The 16,554-nt window shown below is 37.0% G+C and overlaps 2 protein-coding genes across 9 annotated transcripts in view; one reads left to right on the top strand and one right to left on the bottom strand.

Moving 5' to 3' along the window:
* Positions 1-16,554, top strand: part of LOC131427575 (phosphopentomutase) — a 181,890-nt gene that overhangs the window by 23,453 nt on the left and 141,883 nt on the right. The gene's annotated exons all lie outside the window — the stretch shown is intronic.
* The window catches only part of LOC131427576 (uncharacterized), a 57,429-nt gene continuing 56,663 nt past the window's right edge, over positions 15,789-16,554 (bottom strand). For all 7 annotated transcript variants that reach the window (XM_058590902.1, XM_058590908.1, XM_058590903.1 and 4 more), the window contains exon 5: positions 15,789-16,535. In XM_058590902.1, the coding sequence (XP_058446885.1) occupies positions 16,162-16,535 (374 nt within the window). In that variant the 3' untranslated portion in view covers positions 15,789-16,161. The remainder of the gene's footprint in view (positions 16,536-16,554) is intronic.

Genomic DNA, 16,554 nt, shown 5'->3' with positions numbered 1-16,554 from the left:
TGAAATAATAAAGAAGTTTCATGTAAGGAACGTCACGACAAGCAAGAATGTCGCGAACTGGGACATTGGATAGTCTACCTTGGGTACGCAAGGAATTTATTAGTTGAGATCTGACATCACGATACTCCACGCATGTCCAAACAACATGGTCAATATCGCGGTAACCTTCGCCACAAGCACAATGATTAGTCTCGGAAAGTCCAATTCGAAGGAGATGTGCATCTAACGTGTAGTGATTGGACATGAGTCTGGACATCACACGAATGAAATCTCTACTCACATCCAATCCCCTGAACCATGCCTTTGTCGATATTTTAGGAATAATTGAGTGCATCCACCGACCCAGATCATCTTTATCCCAAGAAGCTTGCCAGCTGGCAAGTGTTCTTTGGCGAGACGCGCTATAGAATTCATTGAAAGCAATTGGTCTCTCATAAATTTCACCCTCAATAGCACCACGTTTGGCTAAAATATCGGCTCTTTCATTGCCTGGAATGGAGCAATGAGCGGGGACCCAAACTATTGTGATTTGATAATTATTATTCAATATGACGTTCAGGCACTGTTTTATTTTGCCCAAGAAAAAAGGTTCATTTTTGCCAGCAGCCTTTGAGCGAATGGCTTCAATTGCACTCAGACTATCTGTGAAAAGAAAATAATGGTTTGGAGATAATGTGACGATTACACTCAAACTATAATGAACTGCTGCTAACTCTGCTATATAAACAGATGCAGGTTCTTGAAGCCTAAAGGAGACCGAAACATTATTGTTGAACATACCAAACCCTGTCGCTTCTTCAATTCGCGATCCGTCCGTGTAAAACATTTTCTCAGAGTCGATATGCCTGAACTTACTTGTAAATATTTTTGGGATTTCCAACGAGCGTAGGTGTTCCGGAATTCCACGCACTTCGCGCTGCATGGATGTGTCGAAAAATAAAGTTGAGTCAGGGACATTTAGGAGGCTGACACGGATAGGAATATATCTTGAAGGGTTGATTTCCTGTGACATATGGTTAAAATATACAGTCATGAATCTTGTTTGAGATTGAAGCTCAACTAGCCTTTCGAAGTTATTAATAATCAGTACCTCGCATCTTATTAGCAGTCGCGACGAAAGCTCCCAAAAACGATCCTTCAATGGAAGAACTCCCGCCAGAACTTCAAGACTCATTGTATGTGTCGAATGCATGCACCCTAAAGCAATTCGCAAACAACGATATTGAATTCGCTCTAATTTGATAATATGAGAGTTTGCAGCGGAACGAAAGCAAACGCATCCATATTCCATCACTGAAAGTATCGTTGTCTGATACAATTTTATTAGATCTTCCGGATGAGCACCCCACCAAGATCCGGTTATTGTTCGAAGAAAATTTACTCTTTGTTGGCATTTTGTTATCAGAAACCTAATGTGTCCTCCCCACGTGCATTTGGAATCAAACCACACCCCGAGGTATTTGAAAGTCAAAACCTGTTGGATCATTCTTCCCATCATATGAAGCTGAAGCTGCGCGGGATCATGCTTTCTTGAAAAGACGACCAGCTCTGTTTTCTCCGCAGAGAATTCGATACCCAGATGGACAGCCCAAACGGACAAGTTATCTAAGGTATCTTGCAATGGTTTTTGCAGATCAATAGCTTTGGGTCCAGTAACTGAAACTACGCCATCATCTGCCAATTGTCTTAGTGTACATGGGGATACTAGACAGCTGTCAATGTCATTCACGTAAAAATTATAGAGGAGCGGACTGAGGCAAGAGCCTTGCGGTAGACCCATGTAGCTAATTCTGAATGTTACCAAATCGCCATGTGAAAAATGCATGCGTTTCTCTGACAAAAGGTTGTGCAAATAATTATTTATAACCGCTGGGAGTCCATGTTGGTGAAGCTTGTCTGAAAGAACATCAATGGAAACTGAATCAAATGCTCTCTTAATGTCTAAAAATACAGATGCCATTTGTTGCTTTTGAGCGAAGGCAATTTGGATGTCAGACGAAAGTAATGCAAGGCAATCATTCGTCCCTTTATTTCTACGGAAGCCAAACTGAGTATCTGACAACAAACCGTTCGTCTCGACCCAAGTGTCGAGACGTCGTAGAATAATTTTTTCGAACAATTTTCTGATGCAGGACAACATCGCGATGGGTCTATATGAGTTGTGATTGGAAGCTGGTTTCCCCGGCTTTTGAATAGTATAACTTTCACTTGCCTCCAGTCAGGTGGAACAATATTTTGCTCAAGAAGCTTGTTGAACAATTCCAACAAACGTCTTTTTGCGAGGTCGGGCAGACTCTTCACCAAGTTGAATTTAATTCTGTCCAACCCAGGAGCGTTATTCTTACAAGACATGAGTGCTATGGAAAATTCCATCATTGAAAAGGGGCTATCAATGGAACCATTATTTGAAAAAGATTCCCTAATAATGCTACGCGTAGGAATTTTGTTAATATTTGATTAGCACATTTATGAATAAGAATGTTGCATACCTCCATAAAATTGTGTCAAAATTTGTTTAGAACAAAAATTTAAATTTTCAAGATGGGTTGCCGATTCTTAGCGCACAGAATCTTTGCATGGCAAGAATCCTTCCAGGTCGATCCTCGAACATACGACAACTGGCTTGTAAGGCCAGTCTTATGTATTGATAGGACTGGTCTTACAAGCCAGTTGTCGTATGTTCGAGGATCGACCTGGAAGGATTCGTGCCATACAAAGATTCTGTGTGCTAAGAATCGGTTGCGAAGTTTGTTGAAACAGACAGGTCAAATTCGACAAAAGGTATGTAATACCAATACTTTGCTTTTGTTGAAGGTTGAAGCTACACAACGGTAGACATAATTTGAGTAAAAACCTAGTTGTAATAGATGTTTTAATTTCCATTTCAATTTTCACAAAGTAGGTTTAGCCCAGATCTCCCCTATATTATGATAACTTTTTTTTATATTTAAGTCAATTATAACATGGATAAATTCCAACAAACGGCTTTATAACCGAAAATTATACATATTATATTTCCATACGTATGTAAATTCATCAACCGAGACCGGGACGTCAGTTTAGACATTACACTTGTTATGTAATAGCACAGTCAGCAGTTCAACATAATCTGCTGATGAACTGATGAGTCGAAGGCGAAACGTAAACATGCAAAATGGTTTTGTGCGGCTAGCCTAAACTTGGGAGTAAAAAAATAAACTTTATTTCCTTCAAATTACCATGTTCTCAATTACTACCAAAATTCCTGGGTCTGCCTTCGGTGTTCCTGAAATCGGAGTCCGTGGACCGGTATAACCGAAGTAAGTTTGTAGGGTCATTATCTAACGAGACCCACAAATTGAAACAGCTTTCGTCAATTATATGGCGGTTCGCGGATCAACGAATTACGCTTTACTAAATTTACACTTTGGCCACGAATTGTTGTACAGCAGAATTGGTGTGTAATACGTAAAAATAACCTGTTTTGAAGCATATCAAAAATTTGAATCGATCGTATTGGTTTTTATTTTACCTTTCAATAGAATGCATTGAGCAAAGCAAAATCTTGGAATTACATTTCTTTTGTGGAATTTGGCCTTTCTGTTGCAACAGACTTCGCAGCCGATTCATAGCGTACAGGATCATTGCATGGCTGGTAACTACGATCATACTGACACTAAGAATCCTTCCAGGCTCGGGGCTCGAACATACGACAACTGGCTTGTAAGACCAGCGCCCTATGCATTGAACCGCCAACTCGGGCATAGAATGCATTGAACAGAATAATTTAAATAGATGAAAGAACTTAGATGAATGTTAAAAAACGTTTTTTTTTAAATATCGGTATATGATACTTCCAATTTGAGGTACTCTATGGGAGGTTTCCTAATTGCAACTTAAAAGAAATGCATATATTGAGTTTCATGAGGGGGTTACCATGTTTGCTATTTCACCTAATATTATCGAAATATTTGGACCGAATATAAAATTCACATATTTCGTTCGAGTTTTCTTTGCACAACATAACTCGATCGACACGCAAACGAAAATGTACAAATCCAATTATTATTATAACAAATGGCATTATGCCAAATGACAATTATGCCAAAAGACCATTATGCCAAATAACCGTTATGCCAAATAATCATTATGCCAAATAGCGTTATGCCAAACGGCCGACCCCTTTCATGAGATTTTCATTCATAGATTTTCATAAAGCACGGAATAGAACGAACCTTAGCTATGATTCTAGCGTGAAAATTAATCGAGATCATATGCTTTGAAAAATTAGCTCACATATTTCATCCATTGTCACTTTTGTAATCTTGTTTATACTTTCCTTTCTCGCCGCAATGTGCATCATCATTCCTGTGAAGTGTTTTGACAGTTTTCAATCATGCGGATTCGTCCCGTGGTTGCTCATATTTTTGGCCAACTCGTGACAGTTTGCATCAATATTTTTGTTGTTGAACTAGAGCAAAAATATTTACGATGTGCTTTTTGTGGAAGAGTTCACAAGCTGTGACCCATAACGATATGTTGTCAGTAGTTCGAACTCTTTATTTTTTGTAGAGTTTCTTGTGAACATTATCACATTTGAATTTCAGTCGCTTTATTGATTTACTCACTATTTTGATTGAGTCATAGAGTTGTCGTTTCTCAAGAGTTTTATGATTTTTAAGCTCTGCTTTGATTGTACAAAATATATCTTCAACGACAAGTTTAGCAAATTCAGTGGAAATGTTACTACGATAAAAACCATTATTTTACTGCTCATTACGTTTCATAAATTCGGAGCTGAAGAAAGCAAAATGCTGACAGTTTTTCGAAAGCGAATCATTCATTAAACGTAAAATTAGTTATAAAACATTACCCGCACAATACATATTATTCAGTGAAAAATGAACCTAGCAGCTTAATGGAAAACATGTTTATATTTTTTTTAAATATGATTGTTATGATTGTTTTTTCATCAAAAACTAGTCAATCTTCAAATATCAATATTTATTAGATGCCAGATCAATAAAAATATATCCTATGCGGTTCCTGATAGGTCATAATATAAGTGAAAATTGAAGAGAAAATTTTAAGGGTGTTATTTTTTTAACTTATTTAAATTAGTTTTAAAAATACCTTCAAAAAACTCAAAAACATTACATAACTCTTAAACGCATTAACGTATCAACATACTTCCTTCAGCAAAATAATAGTATCAAATTCATTCTACAAGTGTTCCATACATTGTCTTTTCAAGAAATGAGACACTGCAGCCGAAAATAGATTGCAGAACAATTTTTATTAATTTATTACCAAAATAACTACTTCAAGTGAGTTTGAGCAACTGAGAATTAGAGATACTGTGTAATATGGTTATTTCGCACTAGTTGGCCATTATAAATCTATGAACAGAAATTTTCATGATCTCGACAACCATTCCAACAAGCTGGTGCAAGTTAGTAAAATGCAAATATTTTTATCTACATCGTGCCAAGACGCCTATTACACTGGCCCTTCTTTCTCATCCACTTGTGTACCGAATAGCCTGTAAAAACTGGAAAACGACGCACAATGAGTTTTGGTTCGAATAAATACATTCTACTCATTTTAACAAACTAATGATTTTTTTGGGTTTCAGGAAGTGCTTGGACTTACAAGAAATCTATATTCGACTGTAGTTTTTGTGTGTCTCATTTCTCAAAAGGACAATGTTTGTAGAACTAATTTGGTACTACTATTTTGCTGAAGAAAGTATGTTGATATATTAAGACGTTTAAGAGTTATGCAATGTTTTTGAGTTTTTCTAAAGGAATTTTTAAAACTAATTTAAATAAGTTAAAAAAATAACACCCCTCCAATTTTCTCTTGAATTTTTACTTATATTATGACCCTTTAGGAATTGCATAGGATACATTTTTATCGATATGGCAACTAATGAATATTGATATTTGAAGCTTGACTAGTTGGTAGCTCATATAAAAAAGCTTGGTTGAGCAAAATTGTGCGAAATTATTAGTTCAACAACTCTTCTGAAAACAACTTTTCCGTAGAACATTTCACAAAAAAAATTGAAAATTTTGGAAAAATTTGACAAAACCAAAAACCTTTGAAATACTTATTATCTACAGGATGAAAATGACTGGAAAATTCGGATGATTTTCCGAGTCTTATCAAAAATAGCACTGAAAAAATGAGCTTTTTTGTAATTTTTCACAATCATTTGAAAATATAATTCGATGAAATGAAACTTTTTTCAAAAAAAACCTTATGCTGGTAACAAGGATCACATTCGGACACATTTTTGGAAGAACTTCACGCTTTTCATCGAACCGATTTCGTTGTATTTTGACGATTTGGAAGTACTAAATGAAATATATATTATTTAACAACGCTAATTCAATCTATAAACGGAATAATGTTAGTTTTGTTAAATTTTCTACGTTTTTCACAGAATAAGAACAGTTTTGCGATGAACTGAAGAAAATCCGCTTCAGTTTGAATGTGTGTAAGAATTGTGAAAGATCACAAACACACTCATTTTTCAGAGCTTTTTTTGATAACACTCGGAAAACGAATCAAATTACAATCTATAACAAATATTGTGCAAATTCTTGGCATTCTGATTCGTGGGTGTCCGGAATTGATCGCGAATAGACTTTATTCATTTAGAACGAGGATGATGAAATGCATCTGAAAAAGATTGTGGCTATACGCTTGGACCTTGCTGTGACTGTGACGTTTATTGTTTATTGCGAAATACGAATCGGACGCATGGCAATGCAATGAAGCACTGGCAATCAAACACTAAGTCATTTGGCCATTGTCGTGGAATTGGCACATTGCCGCGAAACTGAATTACCGGTAGTGACATCTGCCAATGAAAAATGGAACCAAAAAAAGAAGGGTTTTTCGAAAATTTTCATATCGGCAAATCATTAGTAGTGATTTGCAACGATTTTTTTCGTACAAACAGATATCAGCAATAAAAGTAAACTCAGAGATGGAAAATCTTCAGAAGTGTGTGAAATTGTAATGTTGCTTTCTCGAGTACTAGAAGGTTTAGTGATCGAGTACCATTTATTTTGGATACTTTTTTTTTGTAATTTTCGAGCATTTGCAAAATGGTATTGATGCTCTATTCTAAATCAACATTACCATCTGAGCTGAGCTGAAGTAGATCGCCCGTAGTTGCACTTCATGATTGACCAAATGAGTGGAAATGTACAATGAACCAAGAAAATGAAGCTTGGGAGAAGCAAATCATTTTCACTGTACATACCTACTCACTCCTAACTTTATATTAAATGATCCATAATGACACTGGCTACGACCAAAGGCTGTGCTACTGAGGGAAAGGAAGGAATGTTAGTCCGACACTCGTTGTTTCTAGAGACCGCGGGTACCACTGTATCTCCACGAGCATCACGGGATAGGAGATTTGTTGGTAGGGAGGGAAAGAGATCCGGATATGTTTTGGTAAACAATATGATATCAACAAAACCTGATTTTGATACTCAGGAGAAATATAATAAGTAAGAAGAATATGAAATATCTGCAAGGAACGATCTCATCAATATCCCTTTTCTCCCACTCGCTCTGCTGTCAACAACGCGAGATGAAACACGACCACTGAAAGAATAAATTAAAAACACTCGCGAAAGGGTCCTTTGCAGAACAAACCCTAGACCTTCAGTCTGAATGACACGATCGACTTGTAAACTTTCACACATTCCATAGAAATCCGACAACACCGACAATGACATGCAGACTTCGCACAGTGGGAAAAAATCTATGAAAACCCGCAAAGAATTCTGTAACTCATGAACTAATTGAGATAGATCAACAAACTAAAGCGTTTCTTATGTAAAAATGTCCAAGGAATTGAATGGAATGGTTTACAACGGCCGCACGAATCGCAATCCTGCTCGTTTTACCCTAAAATGTACAGCAGTTTTGGGGTTTCCTATAACATTCGCTCTGTAACTTGAAAAGGTTAGTGCGGTATTCTGGAATAGCCTACTTTCATGTAAAAAGGCCTGGAGAATCGATTAGAAGAACCCACACTGGACGCACGAAACGTTTTGGTGGCTATTTTACCCCCATTATTCTTTCATTTTATGAGATCCTTACTGTAAATCGTCCTTAAATCTTGGTAAAACTTCTTTCAAGTTTGCTAAATCTAGCTTATCTTATGCAAAAAAGTCTGGAGAATCGAATGTAAGAACCTACACTGGCCGCACGAAATGTTCTGGTGACTCGATTTCTTTTCAAGTTACAGAACAAATACTACATAAACCCTAAAATTGCTGAGCATTTGGGGTAAAACGAGCAGGACGGCGATTCGTTCGGCCATTAAAAACCATTCCATTGAATTTCTTGGTTTTTTTTTACATAAGAAACACTCTTGTTTGTTGCCTTTTTCCATGGTTCCCGAATTTTTGTATGCTTTAAATCTAAATTCGCTCGTAGAAATTCTGCATTGCGATTCAAATAGTTTCGGTAGTTTAAGTTTAGGAGTTTTTCGTTTCGCAGTTATGTATTTTATGAACACTTATGTGCCATGCCGTTGCTTCTGCTAACATAGCATTGCAATAAGAATCCGTGACCTAGGTATCGAAATGAGAGCTGATAAACAAACGACAAAATACACAGTATATATTTTTATGATAAACAAAATTAGTGTTAGCGGTTTCAACAGTCATTCGAACAAAGAGTAGCTTTGACGCGAATGTGATGTGTACCAACTCCTAAGTCCACTCAAACACCGTTCGCATCCATTGGAATAGAAACAACGTAAGTTGATTAACTCGCTAATAAGATAATTGTATTGTGATTATGTTTCCCTTCGGACGTTATCTGCAGAAGGGCTGGTTCCGCCTCGTTTAGTGTTGATATTTCCCATTTCCTCACAATATTTACCGAACCAATTGATTGAGTGTCGATGTGCGAAAGTTGATCAGCTAGATTAGAAGGACGTAAACATCGAAAAACGGCTGTGCATATACGGTTTGACCTTGCTGTGGCTGTGACGTTAATTCTGTACTGCGAAATACGGAGCGGACGCATGGTCATTCAATGAAGCACTGCTAATCAAAAATTAAGTCATTTAGTCATTGCCATTTAGTCTGCTCTCGTGTTCGTACCGTCATTTGTTACCGTGCGGTTGAGGTATGGTTTGCAGTAAATTCATTTGTCGATGGCTAACACAGAGATAACTCTGTGGCCTCTTGCCGGATGTGTCTCCGCGCTGTTGATGACAGCGCACTCCTTTCGTGTAGTACTTATTCAACTATGCGATCGAACAGCATGATGCCAATAAATGATTCTGTGGGTAGTACTGTCATCTAATTTGCCTGTCCGCCAATCGTAATAGATGTTTGTAAAAAAAAGGGTTTGCCCAAGTTGACTGTTATAATCCACTCCCTGTTCAATGTAAAGGATGACATTTGTTTTGAAATTTGCACAACCTTGAAACGTATTATCAACTGCATAAATTAAAATGAGCATTTCCTCCAATAGAACCATAACAACGACGCTCCGTTTATTATAGTAGCTTATCCATCTCGTGTTTGCTGCACTAATTATAGCAGGAATCTAGTGCATCGCGATGTAGGCTTTAGTGCATCTCTCAAAGATAGCACTCGTATCGGTTATTGTGTACCTATGTTCCCTTTGGTAATAGTATTATAAAATTTATTATTTTTAGGCGTCTAGCTTGGGGCGAGGGTTCTCGAAAACTGCATAATTCAATAGCAACAGAAAGCAAAATATCAAAAAATTTTGCGCATTATAAATGCAACCAGTTGATTGCATTCCTACAATATTCGTTCAATGATGTAAGATCAAGACAGACCACGCTGCCAAAAAAGTGTTTTGGTTTATTGGCGAATTCTATTTTTTAATGAGCCAATTTGGCTTCAAGTGGTACCATTTTCTTGATTATTTGAAAGAAAAGGAGAAGGGTATAAATTACGCGATGTAGTTGTAAACTCCATGAAAAGTAATTACCATTAAATTTAATTGAATCGTTCTACAGACATGAACGGTTTTTGAGTTTTTCTATAAAAAGGTAATACAATTGCTGGAATTCGAACAGAGCCTCGGAGACCCATAGTGTTATATACCATTCGACTCAGCTTGACGGGATCGACAAATGTCTCTCTGTGTGTGTATGTGCGTGCACCTTTCAAAGATTTGTTTGTATCGCTCAATTTTCTTAGCGATAGCTGAACCGATTCTCACAAACTTAGGTTCGTTTCGAAGCTACTGTTGAGCCATTCATCTAGTTCGAAGATCAAATGACTGTTACTTCTGATTCCGGAGGTAGAATGATATAAGTGACGTAACGGACAAAACGCGTTGTTTTCTGGCACTCAAGTTTCTCAAAGATGGGTAAACCGATTTTGACAAACTTAGGCTCGTTTTGAAGCTACTGTTGAGCCATTGATCAAGTTCGAAGATCAAATTACTAATACTTCTGGTTCCGGAGATATAATGGTATAAGTGACGTAACCAAAAAACGCGTTGTTTTTTAGCGCTCAATTTTCTCAAAAATGGGTGAACCGATTCTAACAAAATTAGGCTCGTTTGAAGCTACTGTTGAGTCATTCATCAAGTTCGAAGATCAAATGACTATTATTTCTGGTTTCGGAGATATAATGGTATAAGTGGCGTAACCGACAAAACGCGTTATTTTTATCGCTCAATTTTCTCAGACATGCCTGAGCCAATTTTGACAAAATTGGACTAGTTTTGAAGCTAGTGTTGATCCATTGATTAATTTTATCGTAGATGGCTGAATCGATTTCATCACAGTTAGGCTCGTTTAGAAACTGGTTCCGGTGATATAATGGCAGAAATGACGCAAATGTCAAAACTCATTACCGCTCGTTTTTTTGTATATGGATTAATCGGTATCAATATTTTATGCTCGTTCGAGACTAAAATTGAGCTCTGTTCGATTTCGCAGATGATGTGAATCGACAAATTATTTTTTTTTCTATCCGTATAATTGTTCCAGATTATTATTGCTGATATTGTTGGTTTATGGAATGTTTCCGAATATGTGATATAAACGCTGAAGTATGCTTTTGTGAATTACCCGAATCAATTAGAATAAATTGATTTCAAAAAATGAGCCCGAATTAGTGTCCAAAATTATCTCAATCAACAGTAGGATCGTAGTGCTAGCCATCCAATAATTCTGTACTTACATACAAAAAAGCCAAATTCCACAAAAGGAATGTAATACCAAGACTTTGCTTACTTGCTTTGCTGGTGGTCAAGTAGATTAAATTAATCATGAATGTCTTTACCCAACGAATGAAAAAACAACGAGCCATCGAAGACGGTATATATTTGTATGGTATGAAATCACATATCAGATAGGAATCGATTAGCTCGGTACTATCTATGCACTGCGTATATGTATGATGCTTTAATATCACTGTGTGGTGCTATCTGCACTCATGTGAGGCGTGTGTGGATGTATCTAACCATTCAAGCAATATGTTTTCACATTCATGAATGATTTTTTTTCAAAAATTTGTTATCTTTCACAAAGCTTCGGAACGGTGGTCAATAATTTATAGTAACTTTTTTTAAAGCAACAAATGGTCAGAAAGACGTACTTTTTTACAAAATGATAGAGGTGTTTGCATTCGTGACCAATAAAATTTAAGTTGGATGAGATTTCAAATGGAATTCTATCAAATACTTTTTTGGTGACTAGTCTCAATAATGATTAGAATGTTAGCGAGTGGCACTTATCTTTATAATTTTTGAGAAATTATATACAAAGTGCAAAAAAATGGAGTGATCATCGACCGATTTGTCTGTACGAATAGAACGCAACTTCTGGAGGTATCAAGAATCGGCTGAATGTTAGTTATGTTAGATGTTCGGGGGACTGATAGATTCCATTTGACGTCGAGATCATCAAATGTATGTTTTTGTGCACTTCCTTTTCTCAGAGATGGCTGAACCGGTTTTGATGAACTTGAGCTCAAATGAAAAATCTGATCCTAAAGTTGATCTACATCCGATTTCTGGTTCCGAAATTACCTGACGATGTGTAAAATAATATAATATAACGAGCATAATGTCACTCAATTTTCTCGGAGATGGTTGAACTGATTTTCAGAAAAAATAGTTTCAAATGAAAGGGTTTACAAACCCATGGGAAATTTTTAAATTTTATCCGTATCCGACTTCCGGCTTCGGTTTCACAAGTATAATATGAGTAAAAAAATATCAATATCAAGAGTGAGTTTTCATAAGCAACGATTTATGAAAGCAAAGTTTTGGTGTTACATTATTATCGTAAATAATCATTGTATAGCTAGTGCTACAATCCTAATGACACGAATAATCCTTTCAGGTCGGGACACGAAAATGAGACAATTGACTTCTAAGACTAGAGCCTTATGCATTGAATCGCAAATCTGGGACGAATGGGAGAGAAATGAATTCACTGAAGGCTGTCTGTTAACTTTTACAATTTTCAGCTCTAAACTCACTTTGGCTAAATCGGTCTCCGGTTAAACATTCCGGAAGTGCTGAAAATAGTGTTAAAGAAATACTAAACTAGAACTAATGTCGATTTCTCAGAGATCCATTTTATTTTCAAAGTTAAGTATGAGAATAAAAAAATGTATCATGATTCCTGTAATTTCTGTAAAATTTAATCGTGATTCGACTTCCGGTTTCAGAGCTACAGATTGATGATCTTTAAAAACGGATTGATGATCCTGTGACGGAGCGAAATAGGTACGAAATATTCAAAATTGGTCTCAAAATTAATTCGTAGGTATTGTTAGTTGTTGGCTCGGATGACTCCACTATGGCTATTCAGGTCCACGAATCCCGGTTTCGGAAGCACCGAGAGTATTCGACCAAAAATTTTAGAATACAAATCACATCGATTTCCCGGTGTTGAGTAAATTCAATTTTCACAAGCTTCGACTTAAATTGGAGGCTGTATGTTTCCATTGACTGTTATTTGTTCCACTTCCGGTTCCGGAATGACAGGAAGTTTAGAAAATTGCTAACTGTTTCATATGTAAAGTAGCGGGAAAGGGATTGCATCTGCATGATTGGTCCCAAACCAATTCCAGTTTAAGGATCTTGTTAGTTGATGTGAAGGTAAACTCGTTTTGGCTGTTGCCGATTCCGAAAACATTGAAAATATTAGACAAATAACTGAATTAGTATCTATTTCACAGAGAAGACTCAGCTGATTTTTTACAAATTTGAATTCAAATGACCTTATTGGACCTTATAAACTGAACCGAATATTGTCACGTATTGTCAATGGTCTCTAAAGTGTGATAAATCAATGTTATTACACTATAGAATCTCTTCAGAATTCTTTGGAACAGAGAATCACTAAACAGGAACAAATCACCAAAGTCATTAACCACTTAGTATACGATTTTCACTGAAAACCGAAAATCATTTAAAGGGTAAACGTAAGAAGGAAAACAATCTTGAAACGGATCAGGGTCATTTCGCCGAAAGCCATTTCGCCGAAAGGGTTATTTCGCCGAATGACATTTCGCCGAATGACAATTCGCCGAATGGGTCACTTCGCCGAATGCCATTTCGCCGAAAGGGTCATTTCGCAGAATCCTGAAAACGTCTTGAAATCGTAATTAGAATTGATTTAAATTAAAGACAAACGAAAGATGATAGCGTTAACGCCCGTTTTGTTGACCTACCATTGTAGTTCCTAAGAAAACTTGTTGACTTTTAGCTACTAAGCATCTAAGGTGTATCTACCAGGCAAATGTAGGTGGTATTTTCCGTTTGTTAGGTGAAAATGAAAAAAAATATCTAATGCGGCTACGCCACATCGTTTTGGTTCATGTGCTGTCCGACCTCGCTACCGCTCGTTCGGACCTAACTAAAGCAAAGAAACATTGCTTTGAGTATTCCTGGCAAACGAGGCGGTTACAGGTTTGTATGCAAGAGGCCGCCGCTTCCGACGGCGGGTCGGCGGCCGACTCAGCTGGCGTCGGATCGGCGGCTTTGTGTCGCCGAGCCATCTTGGCTTCGGTTATGTGGCTGCGCCACATCAGTTATACAGATGACCTAACATGCATGAAATATGACTCTTTCGGCGAAATGACCCTTTCGACAAAATGACCCTTTCGGCGAAATGACCTATTCGACGAAACGACTTTCGGCGAAATGGCATTCGGCGAAACGACTTTCGACGAAATGGCTTTCGGCGATATGACCCGCTCTCTCTTGAAACTACTCTCGTTAACAAGACAGGGATCTGCTCCTCATTAATTGCAAGTGGAGCTGAGAGTGACATTTATTGTTCGTCATTGTGATGAATGTTAATTTAACGATACATAAAGTATTCCAAACTATTATATGCCCTATGGACAAAAAAGGTAAACTCCTAAATGACCAACAGAGCTTAAAATTGTCACGCATTCTCAATGAAAGAAATCAATCCAACAGCTTCATTTTCAATATTTTACTGTCTCATTTGTAAATGACCGACAACAGAACAAACGAAGAGAGACGAAGCATTTTCGTTTCTCATTGAAAAAAACTCTATTGTCAATGTCACTCTTTCCTCTATGACAATATGAAACCAATCTAACGTCTGCAGGGAGCATCAGCAGAATTTTAATTCTCATTCTTTCGTCGATGTATTGAAAATCTGTGACGCTAGGCTAAAAATGACAAATCGATGTAATTACATCCCAGAACCTCTTTGGAAACCAAAACTATTACATATTCGAGCACCGACAGGTAAGAGTCATTGTGAAACCTTTTTTTGTCAGTTTCGATTCTCAAAGCATCGGTTGAACACTGACACGGTGTTATACTATGGGATTTTCACTGAAAACAGCAACTGAAAGGGAAATGAAAGAAAGAACACAATTTCGAAACTACTATTCCGCTTATGTCATTGACTGAACGTTGATTTCTTTCTCATAGTTTGCGAGCGAAGCTGAGAGTGACATTAATTTCTCGTCATTTTCGTCTATGAAAATGACTTTTATTAGCTCTGATGACCAATATCTAAATCGGCCAGTGCATGCCGAAACATCTTTACGTTCGGCACGTCAGCTTAGCACTAGCTATACTTCGGTGTAAAAAAAAAGTATTCTGCCAATTGTAGAAACTTTATGTCTGCTTAGCGGTTTATTTGAACTACCTGGTAGCATAACAGTAAACTGTTATGTACTGCCGAGTCGAAGACGAAATATACCAGTTTATGTTGAACTGTTATGCTACCAATTTCAATTTCATACCGTCTTCTGAATGACAACTCGAAAATTGTTCGAAATCTCAAGAACTCATACTAGAACTATTCCGAAAAAGAAATTTCACATAGACGTTAATTAAAAAAATCGGTCGTTTCAGAGTGGTGCTTCTGATTGATAACGAGTCAAAAATATGGATATTGAATTAAGTAAAACGTTTCGATTATAAACATACAGACTAGTAGGATCAAATACTTATCCTAATTGATCAGAGGCATTTTTTGTCACTTTGCAGATTATTAGTAATTGATAGGGACAGAGAAACGACTGACGATAAGTTATTAATTTATAAATGTTAAATTTTCTTCCTTTGCTAGTTCCAGCAACGATTAATTTGAAGGTTTTCTCTACGAGTTTGAGCCAAATGGATAAGCCGAAACATCGGAAAAAACGAGCTGAAGTAAATTTTACTTACGTATGTTGATCATTACCTGTGATCTTCGCCGCTGTTTGCTGTTAGACGAACAAGGTTGTTCTGGAACGATTCTGTTGAGTTGATTTTTCATGAAAAAAAACCTTTTTCAGTTAAGTTTAAAGTCACCTTCGTTTATTCTAGATCATACGAAAACGTATTTATAAATAATTGGAATGCTTCTAATATTGATTTATATACAATTTTTTTTAGAGATGCGTTTCTGTAAAAAGATCTTACCAATCGTAAATAATACTTATTTGTAAAAAAATACCTCTAATGCTATCGGGGCAAATCTAAATTACAAATACTCTCACAAGTAGCCAATCGTGGAAATTCGTAGCGGACTTCAGATTCTTGACCTGTTTAGTGGCCTAAATTATGTGTTTTTTTTATTTTGTAATAAATGTGCAATGGAAAATGCGTTGCTATCGCGTGTATACTCCATACGAGAGGTGTATGATTTGTCGAGTTATTGAAGTGTGTTCACTGTTTGTTTTCATGCGAATTGTGATCACCGTGGGTCTTAGGATTATCAATTATTGTTAGTGGCACGGCATCCAGGTTTCGGATAATCTGGTGATTTTGTTCAGTTTTCATCGGTTTCTTCTCCAGGAGTACGCTAGTTACGTTGTTATACTCAACCCTTCCTAGCGCTTCCAGCAGTCTTCTCTGTTTCTTATTGCGTTCCTTCTGGAAGAACAACCGTATGTAGTACACTGGAAAGACGACACACTGGCCGGCCGGTTCCTCGGCGTCGATGTAAACTCCCCGTACCAATACTGAGTTTGAACAGTTCAGGAGAATGAGAAGCAGTAACGATACACTATGAGTTATCCAATCGCTGAGAAGTCGGTTATCTATGGAATGTGTTAGATT

This window comes from Malaya genurostris, chromosome 2 (genome assembly GCF_030247185.1).
Source record: "Malaya genurostris strain Urasoe2022 chromosome 2, Malgen_1.1, whole genome shotgun sequence".
Lineage (NCBI taxonomy): Eukaryota > Metazoa > Arthropoda > Insecta > Diptera > Culicidae > Malaya > Malaya genurostris.
The sequence above is the reverse complement of the archived record's forward strand: the minus strand, read 5'-3'. Positions and strand labels throughout refer to the sequence as shown.